The sequence below is a fragment of the Myiozetetes cayanensis genome, unplaced genomic scaffold (assembly GCF_022539395.1).
Source record: "Myiozetetes cayanensis isolate MyiCay16 unplaced genomic scaffold, myiCay2020 scf5-8, whole genome shotgun sequence".
NCBI classification, from domain to species: domain Eukaryota; kingdom Metazoa; phylum Chordata; class Aves; order Passeriformes; family Tyrannidae; genus Myiozetetes; species Myiozetetes cayanensis.
In genome coordinates this window covers 15,576,550-15,601,449 of record NW_026087742.1, presented here as the reverse complement: position 1 = coordinate 15,601,449, position 24,900 = coordinate 15,576,550, and the positions used below count along the sequence as shown (strand labels likewise).

At 39.3% G+C, this 24,900-nt stretch overlaps 1 protein-coding gene across 1 annotated transcript in view; it reads right to left on the bottom strand.

The window, feature by feature from the left end:
• Positions 1-15,147, bottom strand: part of MAP3K7CL (MAP3K7 C-terminal like) — a 28,235-nt gene extending 13,088 nt beyond the window's left edge. Inside the window, exons 1-3 of the mRNA XM_050332922.1 lie at positions 15,004-15,147; positions 14,375-14,483; positions 5,864-5,922 (exon numbers count right to left, since the gene is read on the bottom strand). Coding sequence (XP_050188879.1) covers positions 5,864-5,922; positions 14,375-14,444 — 129 coding nt within the window. The 5' untranslated portion in view covers positions 14,445-14,483; positions 15,004-15,147. The remainder of the gene's footprint in view (positions 1-5,863; positions 5,923-14,374; positions 14,484-15,003) is intronic.
• Positions 15,148-24,900: the final 9,753 nt, after the last annotated feature.

Sequence of the window (24,900 nt, the reverse complement as noted above, 5' to 3'; positions counted from 1 at the left end):
ATTTAGTGATGGATGTCCATGAGTAATTTCTGGCCACTAGGATATTAAACTGGCCAATGCATTCATTATTTAACAAATGCCTCTTTTCCAATCACATGAGAAAAGGAGAGCTACAAGTCTCCATTCCACCTGGAATGACCTTTTTGAAGGCATGGGGCCAGACCATGGAGAGTGTTGCAGATGCTAGTCTGATGGCACTCCATAAAGCCTGTGTACCATTTTTTTGGTGAGAGTTTGCTAGTTTATCCAGGTAACTACTTACAACAGGCATGAATAAAGTTCAGTTTGCAGTGTGTACATTTTTCACTCAAGCAAACAGCCATACATTGATTTCTTCTTAGGACAGACCAAGCTTGATACTTCATGTAGTACCTTGCCCATCCATAAATTAATACACATAAAACCATACCTGCTAGACAAGTCAAAAAACATCACTGCCAAAGAAAGTTACATTTAATGGCAACAGTTACTACTTTTAATCCTGTTTATTTCAGGCTTCAGTGTCATCCACTCTCATTTCTCAGTGCTGGCAAGATAATGCGCATGCAGGATCTCTGATTTTGCTCACAAAGCTATTACAAAAGCTACAGCTCTAAGTTATGCTAGTGGTCTATCCTATTATGCCTGATTTTCAACAAGGTCTGATTTTTCCTTGGTTGAATAACTCGCTGTAAAACTGGGAAATGGTCTACGGGACCATTGTAATTCACCACAATTTGTTTGCATTTACTTTTTGACTCAACCGTGAAAAAGAAAATTAAAACTTTCTCCTGAAAATGTTGAAGTTTCAAGAGAAAATTGTATCAGGCAGCTTTGCCAGCTCACATGAACTTGTCTAGAAAGCATTCTTTACCACTGGTCTAAGGAAAGAGTGGTATCTCGCTTTTTGTAAATTTGATAACTTTCAGCTAAACTCTTGTGGAAAACCAGAAAGTTCAGTGCTGATATTTTGCATGGTGGCCTATGTTCATTTTACAGCCTTGTGTACTCTTCCATGATGGAAGAAACCACATTATTCCCAGCAAAAGTAGCACTTTGCAGCTACTTTTTGTGGTGCAAGTGGAACTCTTCAACCAGTTTCAGATATCTCTTTCAGGATATACCTTGTCTAGTCTAGTTTTACCATGAACGTAAGCAGCTCTCTTTCCTCCAAACAATTCAGGTCAACTGGATAAGAGCAATTGAGAGTTTTGCTCTCCTTTGCTGAGACATTTTCCATTCTTTTCTAACTTCAGGATGATGTTCTGGCTTTGTGAACATCCATGTCTTACATAACCTAAGACCATAGTTATTACAGCAGCATTACAGGAAACTTTTCAAGTTCATATCTCATTTTAGAGTACCACAGAACTCTAGGAATTCTTATGGAAATTAATATTAAAAATATTAATAAATATTAAAAAAATACATCATCCTCTTTAAAAACGCAGTATACTCTTAAGCTTTCTAAAATAATTTTATGTGTCTAAGAATCTTGGCATTCAGTAGAATCAATTAAAGTTCCAGAGTAAACAAGGTTTCTGCTAAATGCTTATATCATGCACAACAAACTGTCCCTTTCATAACGTTTTCATTGCTTCTTTTGTATAGGCATTTGCCACTAAAGCATGAAAAACTATCCTGTGGCTTAGAAAGCTGATATTATAAATGCTTGGAGCTTTTTCTCTGTTAATAATCTCCACAGATTTGTAGTACAAAAATACAAAATATGACATAAATCCCTCCACAAGCTCACAATTTCATGAGAAGACATCACAGAATCATAGAATGGCTTTGGGTTGGAAGGGACCTTAAAGATCATCTTGTTCCAAACCCCCTGCCATGGGCAGGGATACCTTCCACTAGATCAGTTTTCTCTCAGAGCCCCATCCAACCTGGCCTTGAATGATAAAGAATTACAGAACACCCCGTGCATCCATATGTGACTTGTGTTCTTCCCTCTTCAGGATCAAACTCCCACACGGAATAAAGATGTTGATGGAGAATAGGAGATGAACTGAGCAAGTCACAGGAAGTGCTGGAACGGGACAGGCAACACACAGGGCATAGCAATGCAGGTACTTAACTCTAAATACTTCCCTCTGCATTCAGTGACCTGAACAAGAAGGCCTTAGATGCTGATGTAGGTGTCTAAATATAGCAGACAACCCATAGTAGAGTGTCTGTCAGAGGGGCCACCACCCACTCTGTGGATAATCAAGGAAGTGCCTTCCAAGGACCAGTCCAGCTTTTACACAAGGAAAAGGGTAAAGTTTCCCAGTGACAAAGTGACAAGTGTAGCCCTCACTGCACTACCCACCACTCGACTCACACACAGCTGAGGGAAATAACAAAAGCCCAAATAAGCATGTGTTTTATCCTCATTCAAAGTATTGCTCATGGGTGGGAAGAGAATAATTTACAATACTGCAAATAAAAGAAAGAGGTTTAATAATATGAGTTTTGTTTCAGTGACAACTTAGCAGTGATAACTTCTTCATAGTTTCTTTTTTTTTAATAATAAAGCTGCAAAAGAGACCCACATACAGCTTAAACTGCTCTGTTCTCATATGGAGGGCTTTCGTGTCTAGTTGACCATAAACCAATTTTGATTTAGGTTTAAAAAAAAAAGAAAAAATTTCACACTGGCAATTTGAAAATAAAATATTTCTAGTCTGAACCTACCTAGTATGCCAGAAGATACAGACTGATCATTTTTATTCTTCAGAGAGAAGCTGTATCTAGGACCGTCCTTTAGTAAGAGTCCTTATAGAGAATTAACTATTTGCTGAGTCTCCTAGAAAGACCTTCTCTCCAGCCAATCCTACCTCTACCTCTGCAGAGCCAGTGCTGGTGCTTGGATAGCAGGGTTTGTTACCCTGCCATGAGGGGGCTGCGCTGAACTTTGCCATCAGACAGTGGTGAGAGGGGGGCAGGTATGGTGGAGCTGTGTGAGGAAAAGTGGCAACACTAGGTAATTCTGCTCAAATAGCCAAGCTGTCTGCCAGGGCCTAACATAGGAGGACAAGGGCTTGAAACCTAAAACAGAGGTGCAAATTGCTGGGTACTCAGGCTGTGGTCTGCTGCCTACATGCATAGAATTCCAAGTGACTCAGTGAACTTACATAGCTTTCAAGCTGCTTTCAAGATCCAGCCTGAAGACCAGCTAATTTTGGCTTTTTGTTTGTTTGTTTGTTTGTTTTTAAAACAGGTTTCAAAATTTTCCTTTGTATGTTTGAAACCTGGAAAGTTACTACCTTTTTTTTTTTTTTTTATAGTGCCTATTATTATATACCCACCTAACCTGCATTTATACTTTGGTTCTTTAAATAAAATACAAACTCTTTTGACTGTATTTATGGCACGGTGATGAACATCTTGTGGCTCTAGATGTCATATTTTCATTACAAAAATATGTACCGGCATTCTTGCAAATTCAAGCATTTCAGGCTGCTATGCCACAGGTGATTAAAAGGTTCATTTACATGATACTTCATGTGTGCTGCTTTATCCTAGAAAACTCTGGGGTGGAGAAAAGCATGGATAGAATGACAAGGGACACCACCATTCAGTACTTCTGCAGGTCCTGGTGGAGCCCGTGTTGTAGCTGTTTCTGCACTCTAGGATCTACCTGTTTCAAAGCTGGCATGGTTACGTTAACACAAATTGCAACCACATGCTACACAATTCTGACAACCACCCAGCAGTCTGGATTATAGTAATTTAAAAAAAAATAATTAATAAGAGAATGTAGCTAGGTAAATTACAATGGTTGATGCTTGTTTGAAATTTTAAAGCAGTGCAAAATTATTGTAATTACATTATATAGTTACCATGTAAAGCTGTGATCCAGATTGACAAAAGCAAGAATATTCAAGTTTTCATTGCTAAAATTAAATGTACTGTTATCTCTGCATTAGCTCAGAACCCTATGTTGACTTAACTGCCTCTGGCTGAACATAAAGGTATTTAAATATAAATACAAACATAAGCTTGAAAAAACTAAAGGATGAAGCACTACCACTAATTTTATACTTTTAAGTGGTTGAGTCAGACAAATAGTCCTCTAAAGTTATCTTTTCAGTTGCCCCAATATTACTAAAAGAGTTTCTGAATGGTAATAAAGAGAACATTATCTGAATCAAAGCCTTTGATTGTTGCTTCAATGTGTTATCATATTGAGATCATGAGAGTAAGGAAGGTTTCTTAAAAACATGCCAAGTACTTTGGAGACCAACAGGGTGTACTTGGTGGAATTGCACTGGTGAGTACTTAAAAACTTTTACTAAAGGGCTACTATTTATCCAGCAGCCTTGAAAGCTTCGAGAGGAGCATTGCCAGTCTATAATGAAAGTACACATTTAGAGTATATTATATGTTTTAGAAATATGGGTCAGAAAAGTCCTAATAAAAAAATCATCACTTGTCCTGTAAAGTACCTATATCTAATACTAGTAATTTTGTTTTTATGTGCCAAGAGCAGTAATAATAATCATATTTTACTCTTTTAGAGAAATCCTCACCCACTGATCTTAATGCTCTACAAATAAGATAAAAATTAACCTAATTTCAGAGGTGAACAGAGGGATGAAAGCAACTGAAGGATTAGGCAATGTGTCACCAACACAGCTGGAAACAGAATGCGGGTTCTTTACTTTCAATTCAGTGCTTCAGCCATGAAACATTATTGCTCTCTGAACTCTTCTGAGGGAAAAAAAAGTCAATCATTTTCGCTGCACTGGAAGGTCAGCAGAATAAAGAGGCCAGCGAACTATCCTGTTCCTTTTGTCCCAAATCTTAATATGTTCTTCATTTCTTTAATGATTCCTAAAGGAACCTGATGAGAGGCATAGAGCAATAAAAGTCTCTGTCACCGTTCATTCCTTTTGCAGACATCCTTTTGATTAGAGCAGTAGGAGAGAATAGTCAGCCCTTGAAGTCAGGAGCCCTCCCGTGTTGTCTCAGTAGTTGATGGATACAGGAAAGATGACATTATTGGACAAACATGGTCTGCTAATGCCTTTCTCAATTTACACCCAGGAAGCAACTGCCTTCATAGTGAAATATCAGAGGAAGTCTAAATGCTCCCGGGAAAACAGATGATCTGAAGTACTTTACAAAAGCCAACAAACACTCCAGAATCTCCACAAAGAAAAGTGAAATAATTCCTGGATGTGGAACTGGCTCTGTGCCTGGTGAACTAATGGAGCTGCCACCAACTGCTCATTGTCCAGTGTATCGGGGCTCCGTCATCCTATGCTGACAAATCAGTCTGGTCACAAAAGGACTCATCACTTTTATCCCAGGCTGTCTGCAGACACCTGCCAGGGCCATCATTAGGGTCACTGTGCAGCACAAACCGCAGTTACTTTGATAAGGCTCTCATCAATCCTGATGACTAGCTTTATTTCCCCAAGATTAAAGGTGAAACAGCACTACAGTACACAGTACAGCTTCTGTTGGAATGCTTCAGGGAAAGCTGATGACATCAGTCATAGCACAGCCTGCAGGCATAAGAATATAATACCTGGCTCATTCCTTCTCCTGCCAAACACACAAGAACTCTCTTCATTGCAGTGCAGCAGCATGTCCTGCATTTTACACAGGAATTGTACAAAAGGTCTTAAAATCAGGTGAGGTTGTTGCAATATTAATTTCCCTGCAATTCGATTAAAAATGCCAAACCAAATTTTCTGCAGATGTTTTCTTCCATGGATATATGTTTTCTTCTATGGATATATACAGTCTTATTAAATGTCAATAGGTTAGAAAAGCACCACTGAAAAGTTCCACCTTAGTATAACAATGCTTTTTATCATAACAAATGTAGTGACTGTGAAACAGGCTGTTGTAACAACAACAACAACAACAACAAAAAGTTTACCTGCAGCTGCTGATCTAGTTCTGGAAATGCCAAAGACAAGTTTTCAGGGGAAGCATCATCTAAAAGGTAAACATGATGTTAAAAGTCAATGTCTACCAAAAAGGGCATTTCAAATAATCTACCTGATGAAGTTCTATATTGCATATATTGACAATAATATTGGATCCTGAAAAAACCTCCACATCTTATCTTTTACAGTTGAGATTTCTTAACAGATTTCTTGAAAATACTAGTGGGTTGTTAATAAGAAAATGTTTAGTTGATGGAAAGACAGAAAATCTATTTTGTATTGCAGTGATTAAGAAACAAAACAAAGCCAGTTAGTCCAGTAGAACTTGTAATAATTTAATAAAACCAATAAACACAAACTGTCTTTCTTCCTGGGCTCTCTCCATTACACTACAAAGTAAAAACCTTCTGAGGACAGCATCGCTACTACCAAAGGATTCCTCAACTGAATGATGGCAAAAACAATCACAAGAACACACAAACTGGCCTGGCAACCCTGAAACATGAAGAGATGGCTTTGGGGTAACCTAATTGTGGCCTTACAGTGTCTGAAGAGAGCCTCCAGGAAAGATGGAGAGAAACTATTTACAATTTACATGCAGTGTAAGGGGCAAGGGGAATGGCTTCAAATGGAAAGAGAGTAGGTTTAATTAGATATTAGGAAGAAAGTTTTCCCTGTGAGGGTGGCCAGGCACTGGGATAGGTTGCCCAGAGAAGCTATGGAAGTGTTTAGGGCCAGTTTGTGTTTAGGGCCCTGGAAATGTTTAGGGCCAGGTTGGAGCTGGGGAGGTTGGAATTAGATGACCTTTAAGGTTGCTTCCAATCCAAACCATTCTATGGTTCTGTGATTCTATGATTCTATGAAGACTGTTACCTGCACAGACATGATTAGAATGGGGAAGGCACCACAAATTTCTCCATACCACAGAGACATGGCTTTAACCTGTCCATTACAATCCTTATGGGCTAGACTTAGTTCAGTCATGACAACAAGCCAAACCATGTTTTTATTAATTAATTTATTTATTTATCTATTTATTTATCTATTTATAATTCAGGCTTTCAGCAAAGGTGGGACAGTTACGCCAGTTATGTCAGGCTTGTGATGTGGACACCCGCCCAGTAGTAGCTGGACTGAGGTGGGACACATACTTGGAATCATACTTGGTAGCATCACAGCTAGCCATCCCAATATTTCCTTCTCAGTGACTTTCACACTATCAGTTTTGTGCTGGATTGGGATGACTGCTTATGCATCTTACTACAGATTATGGGAGGTGAGGAGAACGCTACTATTAGCTTACAGTCAGTTATTTGTAATGTATCAAAATCAAATAAGGATGGCTCTCATAAGGGAAAACTGCTAACACAGTTCAGATCCTGCAACAAGCCGTACGCTGGCAGACTTGTATATGGCAACAAAACCCCAGCAAGACTAAGAGGACCACATATCAAAGCAGGATTCTGGATATTCTGAAAGAGTACAAGCTAGGATCTAAATTATTTGTCATTATTTGATCATTATTTGATCATTATTTGATATCTTTTTATCCTGCTCTACGTGGTCATATAGCAAAGGGAATTAGGGGGGAAAAGTAAAAAAAGTCACCTTATCCTATGAAAAATAAGCATACAGGCTAACACATGGTCAGAGTCTAGGAAGGGATGCCCAGAGAAGAAAAAAATAAAGTAATATTTCCATGCTGTAGGAGCCTTGCTAGCATTACCAAGTCATACCCGTGCCATGTGTGTGCCCCCCTTCATTTTTCACACCATGTCCCAAACGTGTCCATTCTGGAATATACTTAAATTGCTTTAATAGTAGAGGACTGTATCATGAGGATATGCAAGTGTTTACCTTTAATTTGCTCTTGCTTTCTTGTACAATATTTATAAATAGACTAATTTTCTAAAAGAAGAAAGATGAATCATATGGCAAGGCTAAAAGGAAGGACAGAATAAAACTCAGTCCGACTCGGGCTACAGCTGCTCTACAAGTATTTGGCTGAATAGCTGTTAAATATTCTGACAGAGATCTTGGACCAGAGTCATGGATGGCAGTTAAGCTGCTATTTGTTTTGACAATTCCAGCAGTACAATCTTTGGTACAGTAGCTTTAAGGAGGGATCCTGAACATTTTTAAAATTAAGAAAAACATAGCAAAAGCAACCCTTCAAAGTACTAAAAAAAAAAATAAAATTGAAGCAACATCAGCCAGTAATTACTTTTTCACTGTGTCAGCTATTAATAAGAAAATAAAACTAATGCAGCGTCAGAGTATTAGAAAATAAATTGGAATATCCTCCTAAAAGAACCAACTAAAAAAGTTTGGAAGTACTTCATAAAGGATGGAATAGAGAGAGAAATTAATATAGAGGAAATCCTTTCAATAAACAGATGTTCCCTGCTTATTTTTTGAACTCAAGTGACTGAGTCAATGGTACCATAAATAGAACGTACTGGTATCCTAACCATTACGGCATACCATAGTACATTTTATAATGGGCCTGCCCTAGCATCTATTGAACAGCTGCTAGGGGTTTTTTTTAGTGATACTAGTTTAAGACTTGTTTAAATCATCATCCAATGTGCAGAACATCATCTAGAAATGCTGTGGAGGACTTTAGTGGCTTGAAATTTTCCTGGGCTCCCGATTCTCTTAGGCTCTTTTGAGATTTTTCGCTCAAGTACTTAGTTTAACAGAAAATTAACAGAAATCCTCACAGCTAACTGCAATCTTGTTTTCCACAAAAAGAACAACAAAAGACTTTCCCCACAGCTTTCAGTGAAATAAATTACTGCCTCAGGTCAGTTTGTATTTCACTGTTGTCAAAGTAACAACCATAACAATAACAACAAAAATCACTCGGTAAAAACTAAACAAGATTAAATTTCACACAAGGGGAAAGCAAATGAAAGCAGTCATTCAGCTCCTAAAACTTCTTTGAGGATGTTTTCAGAAAGTCAAGAGCAAGGATATAAACTCTTGCATTTTTTTTCTGAAAGAATCACTATTGCCCCTACAAGCTGAAATACTGGGCGTTATGCAAAAGACCAGCCAAAATTACATTGATTTCTGCCTTCAGAATCTACTGACTCTGAAAATCAGAAACAAGAAGCGTCTGAAAAATCAAAGTAAGTATTCTGAAGAACAAAACACTCTTGAACTACCTCCTCATCTATCTGTATTTGTTATTGTCTACTCTACATCTTAAGTAGACAACAAATTTCAGAACTATCTCTTTTTCTCCTTTTCTCAATTCACTATCAATTTTTAATGAGTGCTTAGATTAGGAATCACTGATCAATGCCCCCCTTTACAATAAAGTTAGTGGATTTTCTACACCAAAACCCCCTGAAAATATCTAGGCTGATTCTTCAACAGCTACAAAGAGCATCTCATCTCTGTGGTCAATATAAGAAAACTCACAAAGAAAAAGGATTTATAATTCAAGCTGGATGTTAAAAGCCTATTTTGTTAAAAAACAAAAATATTAAAAAAATCAAAGACAGGAACTTGCTACACCTGAAAATGAGTTAAGATACTGGTCAAAAGGAAACGAGGAAGTTAGAATAACATACATATGGATGCCATGGCCATCCCAGCAAACTCAACAGCACTGACTGGTGATGTAAAAGGATCATATCAGGGACCTCATTACAGCCACCTAAGTTAATGCATCTATAAAGTGATTTCTAAATGAGTAGCCCTTCCTGATTTCCCGTAGATCCCAAATCTAATTTTGAAGTTCTATATTTGAAAGTGCCCTAAAGACCTGTAACCTGATTACACGATGAACACTTGATGGTTTTTTGACCCAAAGACTTGGTTCATGTGCACAAAAGGGTTTGATTTCCCTGTTTGTTTCATGGTTCACGTGCTTGCTTTGCTTGTGGCTGAAAGCCGTCATTATAACAGAGAGCATCTGAACTCTGTTAGGATGGATTTTCTTTATATAAAAGGCTTACTACTTATGTTCTTATGTCCTGAGGCATTCCTCTGATATATGCTAATGTTGCACTTTAGAGAATGAATCTTGCTTTCTGGAAAGCTCCACTGATGTTCTGGCCTCCTGGAGATTCCAATATCCCAGACCTCCATCATGTTGACAAATATGAGAAATCCTTCACATGTTGCTGTCTAACTGACACAATGTCTGGTACAATGAAGTGTAATATCCAAGTCTCTTCATATATGGCTGCTCTCTTTAGCTAAAACCGTGGGCTACAGGCAATAAATCCTTTAAGAACAACATCTGATTTGCTCGCAGCATAAAGCTGCAAATTAGTTTCTCTATAATCTTCATAAAGATAGACAGAAATAGAATAGAAAAATTTAAATGCACTGAAAGCATATTAAGGCTGCTAAATCAAGCACTCGAAACATAGGAAATGCCAATCACAGCTCTGTTTCCTTGAGTAACTGAGTTATGATCCAGTATTTAATTATACAACCAGGTACTATTTTTTTTCCTCCTACACGTATTCAGATTTCTTGCTCCTAAATTAAAGAATTAAATTGGTAACATAAGTCGGCTGTTATCCTGTAAGCGGATCAGCCCTCACACAGAAAAAGTACTCAAACTCAACTACAAGCACCACAACTTGCAGTGGGGCAACACCAGCAAACTGTGTGTCAGGGTCCATTCTTGACCCCGGGAGGACAGTGAGATCCAGCAGCTCTGGCCCTGTATACTGACAGACAACTCATCAAATTCATCCTGGAAGGCTGTGTGGCTAAGTGACTGCAACTTGGCACTGCTGTGCGGAGCTCCAGGGCTTATATTCACAGCCCTGCCTGCCACGACCTTACAAAACCTCGCAGTTACCTCACTCATAAAATAGTGGGGAACGGTCACTGCCTCGCCCAGGAATAGGATGTGAAGTCTTGCTCAATAATAAGAGTTATGGACCTCCCAAAAATAGAAGCAGTCCATAACAGAAGAGATGACAGCAAAATCCTCCTACTCCATATACCTTCACTGAAGTATAAGCATCCTCTCATTAGTATCCTTTTGAAGGTATCTCACATGAGTTCCTATCTAATTCCCCAAAGACCAAGCCACTTCCTTGTAGGTTGGTGTGTTTTAGGAAACTAGTTTTGTAAATTTTAGCCATATATTTTTAGCAACCCTTCCTGGTTTTCAATCAGTGTCCTGGGAAGCCTCTGTTGCCATTACAAGCAAAATAAGGACGGAGTAGGAATTTGAAGGTTGCTTTTGAAGAAGCAACCACTGCAAAACAGTCTTGCATGATCAACTAGAAAGGCAAAAAGTTCTTTGTGGTCACTGGGATGATGAGCATAAAGAAGAGTAAAATAAATAATTTTGCTATGCTTGCAAAAATATTACTCTGTTTCACCATCTGTTGGGTTCATTAGAAAATTTATGTTTTGCTTTCTTTGTCACTGATTTTTCTGGGATGTTCTATCAGAGGTAGATTAATTCCAAATAAAAGAACTCACTAATATGTTCAAACCCAGTCATATATCACCACATGTCACGAGCAGAACTTTTCATCCAGACTCAAGCTTTTATTCTAGGAGGAAAGCTGAAGAGATGTTTACCTATAAACCTTCCCTTCAAAGTAGGGCACAAAACAAATCCACTTGTCTAAATTTCATGAAGTTCCTCTTATAATGATTGCATCCTCATATATTTGTAAGTAAGAGTGATAAATATTAGGACATATTGAATGTCACTGGTTAAATGAAGTTGATATTGATAAACCACAAAGAATTATCAACTTTGAAACACTTATTTAAATCTTGGAACACCATATTTAGTTCAAATTACATTAGTTTCCAAGTGATGTAAGATGGGCTGGAATAATATGTTTCCAATTTGTTAATTTAAAATGGTACCTTAAGTCAAAACTGGTGCAATATGGTGGGAAACCTATGTTAGTGAACCTGAGTAAAGAGCCAAACATAGAGATCTCTATATACAGGAATAAGACATACACAATAAAACTGTCTTATACAGCACCCACTAATGGGCTGCTCCTGAGACTTTTAAGGAACTGGTTATCCTACTTTCACATTAAAAATATGGCACAAAACTGGCCAGGATTTGCCATCAGGTGTTGACTCACAAATAATATAGCACAATTAAATTATTTCTTGTACACTCGGAATAAGCCAGCCCCAGTCTTGTAGGTCAGTTAATACAAAGTAATTTCTTCTTGTGAAGTTGAGAGCAGTTTCTCCTTTCACTGCTTCTCACACCCACTGCTTGGTTACAATCCTAGCCAGTGAGATAATTGCCACCCAGAAGAAACATTCCATTTCCCCTTTTTATATCCAGTTATGCTGCCAGTTCCTCCTAGTAAGCAATTGTACAGCCCCGGAAGGAGAATGCAGCCTTTTTTGGTGAACTGTGTCATTGTGCCTTTTAAGTGAAGTAGAATTTAAGGAAAAGCTGAAGTCAGACCAATTTCCTGACCACTTAGCCCTGGTGAAGAACTTACTGTTCATGCTTAGCAGTGCATGAGCCTCAGGTGATGCTTTACTACCACACGTACAGCAGGTAACTCCTGCTTAAACTGAAAAAAAAAAATAAATCTCCTTTTCAAGGAAAGAAAATGAATAAAGAAATATAAAAAAGAAAAAAACCTCTGCCTGGAAAACCATGGAATACCTAAAGGTCTATCTGTTGAAGGCTTTTTCAGCTCATCTTGAAAAAAAGGTTTTAAATACTTGTTTTTACTCTCTTGATTCAACTAGAGTCTGCTAGAAATTTTCATACCTGTTAAAAGCTTATTTCCTTTGCCTTCTTTAAATATATTAAACATAATAATTCTTGAAACTTGTGACATGGTAAAACAATATGTTGATTTAGGCCTCCTGGTAGCCCTCACAGGCATGTGATGCATGTGGAGGAGAACACAGCATTTTCACTCTATGGGTTGCTATTTTCCTTTATCAGCACTCGTGAAGATTCTGGATTGCACACTGTAGGAACACTTGCATATATACAATAAAGGATTCAAAATTATGGAACAGCTTAACAATATGTGGCAGAAAAAGATTACCTTTCTTTAACTGGGTTCATTTTCCTAAACATTATGAGAGAGGCTGGAGTTATCAGCAGGATAAAAAAGTAAAAAATAAACCATGAAGCAATGTTAAGGAAGTTAGGCTTCCTGCCTTTCATATCCCCTTCTTCCAAGCTAGTCACAACCTTGCAATTTCCTGTTGTCATCTCTTGTCACAAACCAGTCTGCTGTCTTTGATTTTCCCATGGTTTCAGCCTTCCCTGACTTGTTTTCAGTGTCTCACATAAGCATCCTTTTTCCATAAGTTACATCTCTCTTCAAGACCTATCTTTGCCATAATTCCTGTATGAGATTTACCACATGACTGTATCTTGAGAGATGAGAATGATTCTTTACTGCTTTCTGTAATAAAAATGTATTTACCAGATTATGTTAATTTATAAAAAGAGTACATATATATACATTTATTTCTTTATATTCCTTGTCTTAATCTTTCTGTGTCACTCATCTTTACGAACTGAAAGTTGGGTTCAATAACATATGAAGATATTTGGTTTTTGATTCCCTTGCTTAGGGAATGAGATTGTATTTGAGTATTGTAGATAAAAATTAGTATTACAGAAAAATTTGCTAGGAAAGATGATGCATATTCTAAAATATTTTTTACATGAGAAAAGTGTATTCAAACTGAGATTCTGTTCACACAAAGCTCACGAAGCAACCTCACACATTATCCCACAATGCATAGAGTCCCATAAAACATGCAACAGCAGAGGGTTTTAGTTATCAGAGATCCATAAACACATCTCAGCCCTGACTCCAAGTACTTTTAGCAAAAGCAATAGCCAGCTTTTTTTGGGATGCTTTTCAGCTTAATTTCTGCTTTATTTCATTCTGACTTTCATTGTTTGGCAACAGCTCTCTGGACCTTCATAATATTGAAGGAGTAAACCAATAATATTCATCTATTCCAAAGGCCAAAGGGTCCGTGTATGTACAGTGTGTGTTTGGGCACTGGCTGACAGTATAAACATCAATGAAAGTTCTGCTGCTTTCTCAGAGATGCCATGTGGGGTATGCATTTCCTGAAACCTTTCACCAAGCTGGGCATGTGTGGCACTTTTTAACCTTCCTGCTAAAAAAAGTCCCTTCCTGCTCTAGGCTCATCCAAATTTGTCCTATTACTTTTCTTGTTTTACAATTCCATAACATCAGATATACTGCCTGTGCAGGTAGATTTGATAGTTAATCACAGTCCTCAGTATAGCCCACAAACCACTGAAAGAAAGCTGAATTCTAAACTGTCAATCTAGTGGATTTAGTCTAATGAAATTGTTAATGGAAACATTAAAAGTTATCAGACAGGAAAACTGATCACAGCTGCCACTCAGGAAAAAAGTCCACCCATTATACTGGACTACGTTTGATATTGTAAACACTGGTAAGTACACATAAAATTTCAAAACAACTATTTCATTGTGGTTTACTCCATAAATTAAACTGTACCTGGGGAGTCATTCAGGCTGAAGGCAATTCGTACTTGCTTATCAGCAGGTACCCTGGCGGTAGTGATCATGTGGGCACTTGAGTCAATGCTTTTACTTGTTTGTTCCAGCTGCAATAACACAAACAATATATTTATTACAGAGCATGTGACATCATTCAATAAATGAGTTTTAATGCTGTTCATGCACTCACAGCTACCTTTCCCATTCCAGCTAAGCAACGTTTAGAATCAAAGTCAAGGGAGCATCATTTCACTTTTCCATTTAAAAAAGGAATTAAACGAAATTCAGTGCAGAGACTGCCTTTATTTTTGATATTTATAGATTAGAAAGAATGATGGCAAAGGAAGCTACCCCTCTCCTCACCTGCTGCCTCCCCGCCATTGCCCCTTCAGCAAGCCTTGACTTGTGGCAATGCTGCCTGGCTCTGAAGGTGAAGAAGGAAGAAGGGGTGGGGAGTTGAGAGTAACATGACCCCAAGCCTGCCTTGTGATTGGAAATGAGCACACCACTCCACATGGTGTCAATGAGGAGGCACCCATCCTCATACCTTCCACCCATGACTCCCCCAGTCCAGCTGTGCCTGAGAGTTGCACTTTTAATGGCCAGAAAGTTACGGGGTCTCCAAACCTTGGTGGTGATTTCTCAGTGGAAGTCTGTGCAGGTGTAGGGCTCTGTCTGCATGGGTTTGGCTCCCGGATCGGGACCTTATTCCGTCCTCCGTCTTTCTTCTGAGACCATCAATTACAAAAGGTGGTTTTACTGAGGTGAAACCCTGTCCATTAAGAAAACAGCTAGTTCATTTCAAACCTGACACTAAAGAATTGGTGGGCAACAAAAAAACTAGCTACTATTGATCTCTGATGGTGTAATTAAAACATTTCTGTACACTAAAGAGTTGTACTCAGAGCTCTACTATGTATATCTAACCTTTTGGATGACCAGTTTTGGTTAAACTGCTGAATAGCTGAACACAAGCAATCTCCTTGATTATCTAGCACGCAGCTTCTAAAATTCAAAGATATTAAACTTCTGATGTGTAAGCTCCATGTGTGGAGAACATGAAGTCAGTGGGACTTCATGCATGCAAAAGATCTGCCCATAAAGAAATTATTTTAGGACTGTGGACTGCTATCCAGCACACATTGTATTCATACCAACTATCTGGAAAATTATGAGAGTAGCTTCTAAATTACCATAAAACCTTCTTAGTCAATTAGAAACCAAATGCATCAGAAAAATACAATGAATTTACTAATTCATTATCAGCAGACAACTAAGAATTTAGCAAGTGAAAACAAAAGCCAGTTTCCTAAGTTAGTTTTTCAGTAAAGTGGCTATGGTATTGCAGGGAAATCCTATAAACTCATTCTAATTTACACTGAATTATTTGGCAGTCTCAAAAGGTCAACAGAACAGTATTTCAGTCTTCCTTGGTGGTGCACAAGTGAATCAAATGCTTCCCTGGCATCACTGCCATGCAATCAGTGGAATAGGATCAAATTTGTGTTGTGTTCATTAATTTTAGCATTTCTTGTTTAATTGCTTTATCTGTTTTGATATTTACCTAGCAGAGTGATATGGTTATTTATTTGAAATGCATAATCTTTTCTTAAAATAACAACAAGTAATTTACAATCCTTATTTCAAATGAATCTTATTGAAGCTGAGAGTGTCTCTTTCTGCTAATACACAAAGGATACTAGGAACTGTTCTTAATTCTCCCTTACTAATGTTCAAGATATACAAAAACTGAACTGGTATCTATGCAGCAGAGACATAGAAAAGTCAAGTAATTGTAGCCATGTATGTTTTTGGACGCAGCAAAAGACCTTGGAGTCAACTGAAATACTTTATTTTGAAGTGCGTTGCACTAGACTGAATAACTTTTACCTTCTGAGCATTAATGATCTCTTCCCCACCTCCCCACCCTCACTTCATAAGAAATATCTGATACACCTCATTGTTTTAAAAAAAAAAACAGAATTATTAAGGCAAAATTCTTTATCGTATTTCCCTTCCATACTTTCTAATACAAAGTAAAAAAAAAAAAAAAACCACAAAATGAGATTTTAAGTGATAAGCACAGCCTTAAAACAAGGCTGTTTATCCTTCTGTGTTGTTGGTACACTTTCCCCTGACATTGACTATCTCAAGTGGTCTTCCACATAAGAGTAAACTTAACATTTCCCATCATAACCTAAGAAATTAAAATGATGCATTCTGCTAGGGGTTTTAAAGTTGCCATAACAATATTGCTATAAGTCTGTTGTTTTATCCCAGTCCCATGCTCTGTGGTGTGCAATGCTTTTAAATTACCTCTTTTAATCATTCTTTTAATATGAGAGCAAAAATCAATACCCTTTCAGTAAGAAATGGTGAATTCTATCAAAACACAAAAGAGTGTTTTCATTTTATTCCAATCCTGAAAAAGAAATCTCCTCTTTATACACTGCAATTTCCCTGTTAGCCTTTTTTTTTTTTTAATAATATTGAATTTATCCCTTCACTCCTTTTTGTGCCAAATCCTCAAGCTCTTCATCACAAAAAGCAGTCACAGAGAGGGATGGAAGAAGCCTGTGTGCAAACAAGGTGATACCAGGAAACTTTCAGATCGGCTGCCCCCAGTTCCCCACCTGCTTCCTCCATGCGTGACGAACAATATCGCTGTAGACAGAGATGAGGGTGAGTGGGCAACCTGGAATTTAATGAGATTTAACGAGCAGCTCTTTTCTTCCCAACAATTGCCTGGAGAGCTGGCTGCTGTTCCTCTGTAAAAAAAAAAATCTGCAGCAGAACTCAGATTAAATGCTGTAACAGCTCTACCGAATTTTTTCACACCTGTTGCCTTACCTCACTTAGCGGAGTGTCTGCACTTGTATAATCCAGGGCCAGCCACTGCCTTGGCTTGTCGTTGCCTTTATGGAGTAAAGCTTCAATAAAAGAAAAGGCTGCACCTGCTGCATAGCAACGAACTGACAAGGTCTGAGAAGCTGAGACAGCTGTCAGGGCAACATGCTGCTACCTGCACTTCCCATAGGCTTTGCTGTCCCAAAAGATCACCCTTTTCCGCTTTTCTCCACAATTCTGCTTTTCCTTCCTCTCCTTGCCAGTGACAAGGGATTATGATGCTGTCACGCTTCAGGGAGGAAAAAATCCTTCTGTCACAGGCATTATTAAGCAGCAAACTGTGGCGAGCCCAAGATTTTTAATTCATTAGTCCTGGCAAACCTGAAATACAAACAGACTTGCTTCATAGGACAGGAATGTTTTCAGCATGACCCAATCAGTGTCTGTGTCTATTCCAGCAAACTGGCAAAGATAGCATGACTCCAGTCAGCAAAAATGTCTGCAGCTCCAATCAGCTTGGGCTGACACTACCAACTTGGACTGGCTGCAAGTGCACTTTCAAATGATAGCAGCGACTATCAAAGCTGACAACAACGGATGGGCTTGGCCTCTCGGGCTAGGTTCTTGTTGGCTTTTGCCAAGCCAGGCTTGTTTAATAGCAGACTCTAGCCCTGCTCTTCTGAGGAGGCAATGGGCAAATCTCAGAATGCGTAGGCTGTAAAAGCAGATGTATTTATAGATTAACTGGTGATGGCAGTGATAACTGAAGCTGACTCAATCAGAGATTTGACTGAACTCAGAGGATTTCCTGGTGTGATTTTTGGATAGCTTGTTTTCAGTTTTGAAACCACTGGCAAGCAATTAACAGATAAACCTTGAAATATCACACTAGATTAATTTCTTCAGCCTAAACTTTTATTTCCTATTGCCAGAAAATAAAGGTTTAATCCCTGTCTTGCACAAGTACTCTGTCACACACTTGTACTGCCTACATGACTTTGATTGATTGTTACCAATGTCATTAGAACAAATGGAGAAAAACGGAGAACAATTACAGAATGGTTATACAGAATGTCTTCATTGTTTTGTGCTTGAAAAGGGGGTTCTCCTTCTTTTGTAGCTCAAAATGTATTTCATATCTTGAAATTCCGAATGGAAAGAGTTTATCTAACCCACATCTGTGTAGAAACATTCCTAGATTCTCTTGGCTCAGCTGAGATATAGAGGGGTTGCAGGACAAATAAAGACAGTCTGAAGTCCTTCCTTACCCTCTCACCTTCTGGCCCTAGTCCAGGATTGATCTCATCAGGGCAAAACTCTGGAAGCCAGCAGTTGCCTTTGTAGCCTCAAAAGACCTTTTTTATACTTCAAAATTACTAAACTGCAAAAATATCCTATCCACATTGCCTTTCCCCCAGCAATGACCGGGGAGGGTATCAGATAGCTACACCATTAGTTAGGTATCTCCTGAGGCTCCAGACCCCTCATCATCTTTGTGATCTCTGCTGGACCATTTCCAGTAGCTCCTTGTCTTTCTTGTACTGAAGAGCCCAGAACTGACACAGTTGCACTCTTCTATGGAGTTTGCTGCTTCTGAAAACTGTGACTCATGGGCTAAGATCCAAAACTGCACCAAAAAAAGGCCCCTGATTTGCATTTAAATATCAGTCCCATGGTTTATGCAATGATTAGCCACCTGAAACTACTACTTTATGGGAGGTGGCATACTTTTAAAATGTGAGAATATTACAGCATTCTGCATCCAGAACATCAAATTTGAAGCATCAGGATGAATGATTTGACTGTAATTGTTCTAGCATCTATTTATTATTGGGGTGATTGTGCTAAAACTCCCAACAACATGGATTTAAACAGCACATTTTAAAAGGTTGTTTAAATTACTAAGAATACACTAGGGAAGATCTCAGTTTTAATCAATGGGGAAATTAAAGTTCGAGATGTTTCGCTTCCTTGACTTGCTCAAATAATAGTCAAAGCCATCATCAATTTTGGGTAGAGATAAGTCCTGCTTCTCTTACTTACTAAATAGGTGATTAAAATATGTACACCAAATTACTCTCCCATTTCTTGCAACGCAAAAAATACTTCTTTCTGACAGGTTGCACATACACCTTATAGTCATGTCTGTGAAAATTGCAGAATGCTGGTATCTCCAGGGTTTGTTTTTTTTCTTTTTTTTTTCAGGAGCATAGCCTGCCCTGTTTCCTTTTCAGTATACTCTTAGTCATCAGATGCCTGGTCTTCAAGCAAAATTCTTTTAATCCTGCATCACATTATGAAACTGGTGATGTGCTAGAAGAGGATATCATGTTTTATTAGCCAAAAACACCTTAAGGGAACATATCCTAAATTAAGAATACTGGGAGTAACTGATATTCAGTAGTGGAAACATACAAATTTGCAGCAAGTTTTAGGATGAAGTATCAGTTATTCTACAGATGTTAAAAAAAGCCAATACCTGCAATCTAATAAAACACCTGTTGCCTTCACTTTTTTAGCTGTGCTACTTTCAATTCATCTCCAGTTCCTAGTATAAGTAGTATTTTGGTAGCACATGACCTCATTCATGCTAAAATGGTATTTCGCAGATTGCCAGCCACTATTTTAAAATACACTTTAAATATTCTACCATATGGAAGATGTTCCAAGAAGAAATAATAAAAAAAAAAGTATTGCCTGAAATTGCACATAGAACAATATCACTCACAATCCAAAATCCCAAGTCCTGACAACTGGAGCAAGCAACAGAACATTTTATTAGTGTTCTGTGGTATTACCTCCAGTCTCTATTACCTACCTGCCTAGGTAGCATTTTAACACAGGCAAAATAATGTACTTTCCCCCAAGCTCTACTGTCATAAATGGCTGAACTCTATCAGATTAAACTAAATCATTAACACCAGCACAAAACACACATTGAGCACTAACTTACAAAATAGCACATAAGTAACTTTATGATTGATGGCAAATTGCTATCCGATAGCTGAATTCACTTATATAGAATCATACAGGCCTAATGAAGGAGATTGTTGCAGAGAAATTAAAGAATTGGCTCAGTCAAAGTAATGTGTATTTACAGGAGCTGAACCAACAATTTTTACATCTGCCTTAAGATCATCTGGAAATAATTGCATCTTGAATTGTAGTTGTAAACCTGACTGGTGCAAAACTCCATCACTTCCAGAGCAAACTCCAGATAGAAATTGTAAAATGCTAATTCTGGTGAGAGAAAGAAAGCTGAAGCCTTTGAGATATTATCCTGCCAAAGATCCCTGTGTAACTCTGCATGGAAAACAAGATGAAAGCTGAAGTTGGAAATATTACTGGAAAAGCTGGGTGGGGCTTTAATATTGCCAGAAATCAACATGTGCAAACTTACACACTTCATTTACATCAGCATGGAGATGGAAATAACTTTTGTAAACTAATTATGGGAAGAAGGATGGTGGGTCATCTCAACGGTGAATGGTGAAGGAGGACATGGATAGTGTGCAGCAATTCTCTGGTTGGTCAACAGCTAAATGTTCAAAGCCAGCATTGGCTGGCACTGGCCAACTGGAAACACCATCACTTAATAAAAAATTCATCAGTTTTGCTTACCAATTGTGCCACTAAACCACCATCCTAGAAGAGAAGGGTAGTTCCCTCATATCCATGTAAAAGTGTAGTAATCACTCTGCTTCAACTGAAGCTTTCCTTACTTAAGAACTTACCTGAAGAGGACACTACAAGACATTCCCACTAAATGATCATGCTTTCATGGATACATGTGTAAGACTTTCAAATCAACACAGTCTTTCATGAAGCTTTGCTGCTCTCAGGAAGAAATCAGCATGCAGAAGAATGTGGCAAAATCCCAAGCAGCAGCTGGTACTCTGGCAATACTGGAAACCTCACTACTGATTCAGCGCTGAAACCGCCTTAGGTCACACTGCCAGCTACAAACATAGAGGGGAAGTGTAGAAACAATAAATGCTAGAATATTTATCAGCAGAAAAAATGCATTAGTAAATTCATCTCATAACAGTCCAGTCCTCATGCATCCTCTAGATATATATCTGCATTTGGAGCCCAGAGAGCCAACCATACCTTGGGCTGCATCAAAAGGGATGTGACCAGCAGGTTGAGGGAGGTGAGTCTCCCCACCTGCTCTGCTCTCTAGAAATCCCACCTGTGTACAGCTCTGGGAACCCCAGCAGTAGAAGCACATGGACTTGCTGGAGTGAGTCCGGGAGGCCATGAAAATGCTCCAAGGGCTGGAGCACCACTGCTGTGAAGACAGGCTGAGAGAGCTTGGGTTGTTCAGCCTGGACAAGAGAAGGCTCCACAGAGAGCTCAGAGCCCCTTTCAGTGCCTCAAGAGGCTCCAAGAGAGATGGAGAGGGATTTTGGACAACAGCATGGAATGATTGGACAAGAGGGAATGGCTTCATACAGAGAAAAAGTATGTTTAGATTGGCTATTAGGAAGAAATTCTTCCTTGTGAGGGTGGGAAGGCCCTGGCACAGGTTGCCCAGGAAGCTGTGGCTGCCCCATCCCTGGAAGTGTCCAAGTCCAGGACAGGGCTTGGAGCAACCTGGTCTAGTGGAAGGTGTCCCTGTCCATGGGAGATTAACTTAAAGGTCCCTTCCAACCCCAACCATTCTATGTCTTTATGATCTTCCCTCCCTCTCTGAAGAGAAAACTTATGATATTACAGTTATTATAGCAAGAGCGGTGTGCTAGATGTATCAGGCATGTGACTATCATAGAATGACAGGATGCGTGTATGTGAATTTATCTTGGTCTGTAGAATAAACTGCATTAAACACGAAATCATATGGTTACAAAGTCAAAAATTATCAGTCTTATGACCTGTCTCCCCATTTATAGTCAGTTTGGAACCCTCGTGCCTCTCTGATGTGGCCTGTAATGGATGGATTCTTACACCAGTTTCCCCCACGAATCCAAATTCAGCCAAAATTGCTTATTCCAATGAAAGGCATTACATTTTTATAAACCTAAAGATATTAGGGGGGAAAAAAAAAAAGGCAAATATTTTGCTCTGGCAGATAAATTAGACGAGACAATTTCAAAGACTACCTTATCCAGGGACAACTCCTGCCCAGAAAAAAAAAGACTCTGCCAATTTTCTATTAGGACACTCACAAGATAAAGTAGGGTAAGGGCAGTAAAGTGCTGCTTTTTCAGAGGGGAGGAAAAGAGCCCTTGAACTTTGTTCTCCCTAAATGATCACACATGTCCGCGCAGCAGACTGCAAGCGAAAGACTAAGCACTACCTGTCTTTATTCATGCCACACTCTTCCTCTTGTGATCTAATGTACAGGACTAAGCCAGTGATATCAATACTCCAGAATATTCCCGCATTATAATATTCCCACCCTAGAGGCCCTGAGAAGCTGACTTTAGTCATGGGATGGGTTGTGGTGGTGCATCCCCCAGCCCAGGCCACATTATGATCCAACGCTCGTTAGGCCTCGGCTTTGACAAACCACACCTCTTGAGGTTATCAGAAACACTCTCTGTCCCCAGGAACGAGTGGTGTCTAATGAGCACCTGTTTTCTAACAAAGAGCCTAGGAAACTTATTTTTCTTGCCTGAATAGCAACCTAAGTGGGAATAATATTTTTGTTACTGAACCTTCAAAGAAAGTTACTGACTTGAATTGCAGCCAGGATGAAAAATTATACCACTAAAGGCCCTATAAACAGCAATCCAAAGTGAGGTCCTTTGAGCTCTCAACTATAAGGGGCTAAAGCATTCTGAAGCCCACTCTTTAAGGACCCTATAAACAGTGCTGCAAAGTGAGACTCATTGAGCTCTCGATTCCCAGAAGTTAAGGGACTAATGTGTATGTCTCAAACAACCATAACCAGGTGGCTGCAGAGCCAACCAAGGACTGTTAGCAGTAACAGACAAGAATTGCTGGTAATAAGGACTGTTGTCATTAACATGCCATGAGAAAGAACAAGTTTTGGCTGGAGAAGGGGGGAGCAGGTGGAGATAGGGCAGCACTTTTCTGTGAGAAAGAACCACATACAGTACAGAACAAGCACAAGAATGAGTGGCAGAACTGGGCATGGATTTTCATGAAAGGCCCGAAAGAACAAACTGCTCATGATAACTGATGTACATAGAAAACAAGAAACCTAAAAAGGTACCTCCTCAAGCCCAGGCAGTGCCCCCAGGACCCTGGACATCTCATGGCCCAGACTGATGCAACCAGATCACCACTTGCTCTCACACCACTTATCAGATGGATTGCCACTGAAATCAGGATTGCCATCCTCTCAGCTGGATTAATGTCGCTAACATCTTTTTTTTCTTTTTTTCTTTTTCTTTTTTTTTTCTTTTTTTTTCTTTTTCTTTTTCTTCCTTCCATTTACTAGTTTGTTAGTCCCTTCCTTAGCCCCTGGTGGTCTAGTGGTAAAGGCGCCGCGCTATCACCGCGGTTCGATTCCCGGTCAGGGCCACTCCCGGGCAGGTGGGGCTCGTTAGCCCTTAAAGGCAACCCACCTACGTCCTAAGGACCTCGCTGCCACTGTCCAAGCTCGCTTGGCTCCGGCAGATGAACCTTAGGATTAAAGGGTGGGCTCAGTTCCGCGCACACTGTGTCTCACCTAAAAAATCCAATGCGCAGGCTGGAAGGTGTAAAAACCTTCCCCGGATCTTCGCTCGCGAAGACTGGCCATTATATTATATATTATTATATTAGTCCCTTCCTTACACCTACTCCATAGTACGACTAGAAGTAGCTGTTTACAGAGACCTGCTCTTCAATGCTGCCCCTTAGTGGGCACACTTGAGAAATTCATAAATCATAGAATGGCCTGGGTTGGAAGGAACCTTAAAGATCATCTGGTTCCAATCCAGGCCATGGACAGGGACACCTTTCACTAGACCAGGCTGCTCAGAGCTCCATCCAACCTGGCCTTGGAACACTTCCAGGAGCGGGACATCCACAGCTTCTCTAGATAACCTGCGCCAGTTCCTGACTACACTCATAGTAAAGAATTTTCTCCTAATATCTAATGTAAACCTACTTTTGAAGCCATTTCCCATTGTTCTGTCATGCCATGTCCTTGTAAATAGTCTCTGTCCATCTTCCTTGTAGGCTCCCTTCAAGTACTACAAAAGTGCAATTGGGTCACCCCTAAGCCTTCTCTTTTCCAGGCTGAACAAACACAATTCTCTCAGCCTTTCCTTATATCGGAGGTGCTCCATCTCTCTGATCATCTTGGTGGCCTCCTCTGTACTTGTCTCCCAGGGCAGGAGGGCTGGTGTGCTGTTGGGCTGGTTGCAAGCTGCATCAAGAGCTCACAACTGGTGTGTACCAGTCCATACTCATTGCCTGTGGTAGTTATGGCATACAATGGCAGTGTCACTCAGCAATGAATATTATACAACTCAACACTACAGACTCTTGTCACTCAAAAAATCAAATCTCCTTAAGGTACACATCGTGTTTCCCCATCTCTCTGCATTACCTGCCAAATGCACCTGGCTTGTTCAGCAAAAACAGTCCCACAGATGGGTTTGCCTTTGCTCGAGGCAGGACTAATCCACTGTCTTCCCTAACACATTTCTCATATGCACCACAGGGACTTTTTCCGCTTCTGTGGCACATGGAGGTTTGGATTGGGTGAGGCTAATTCCA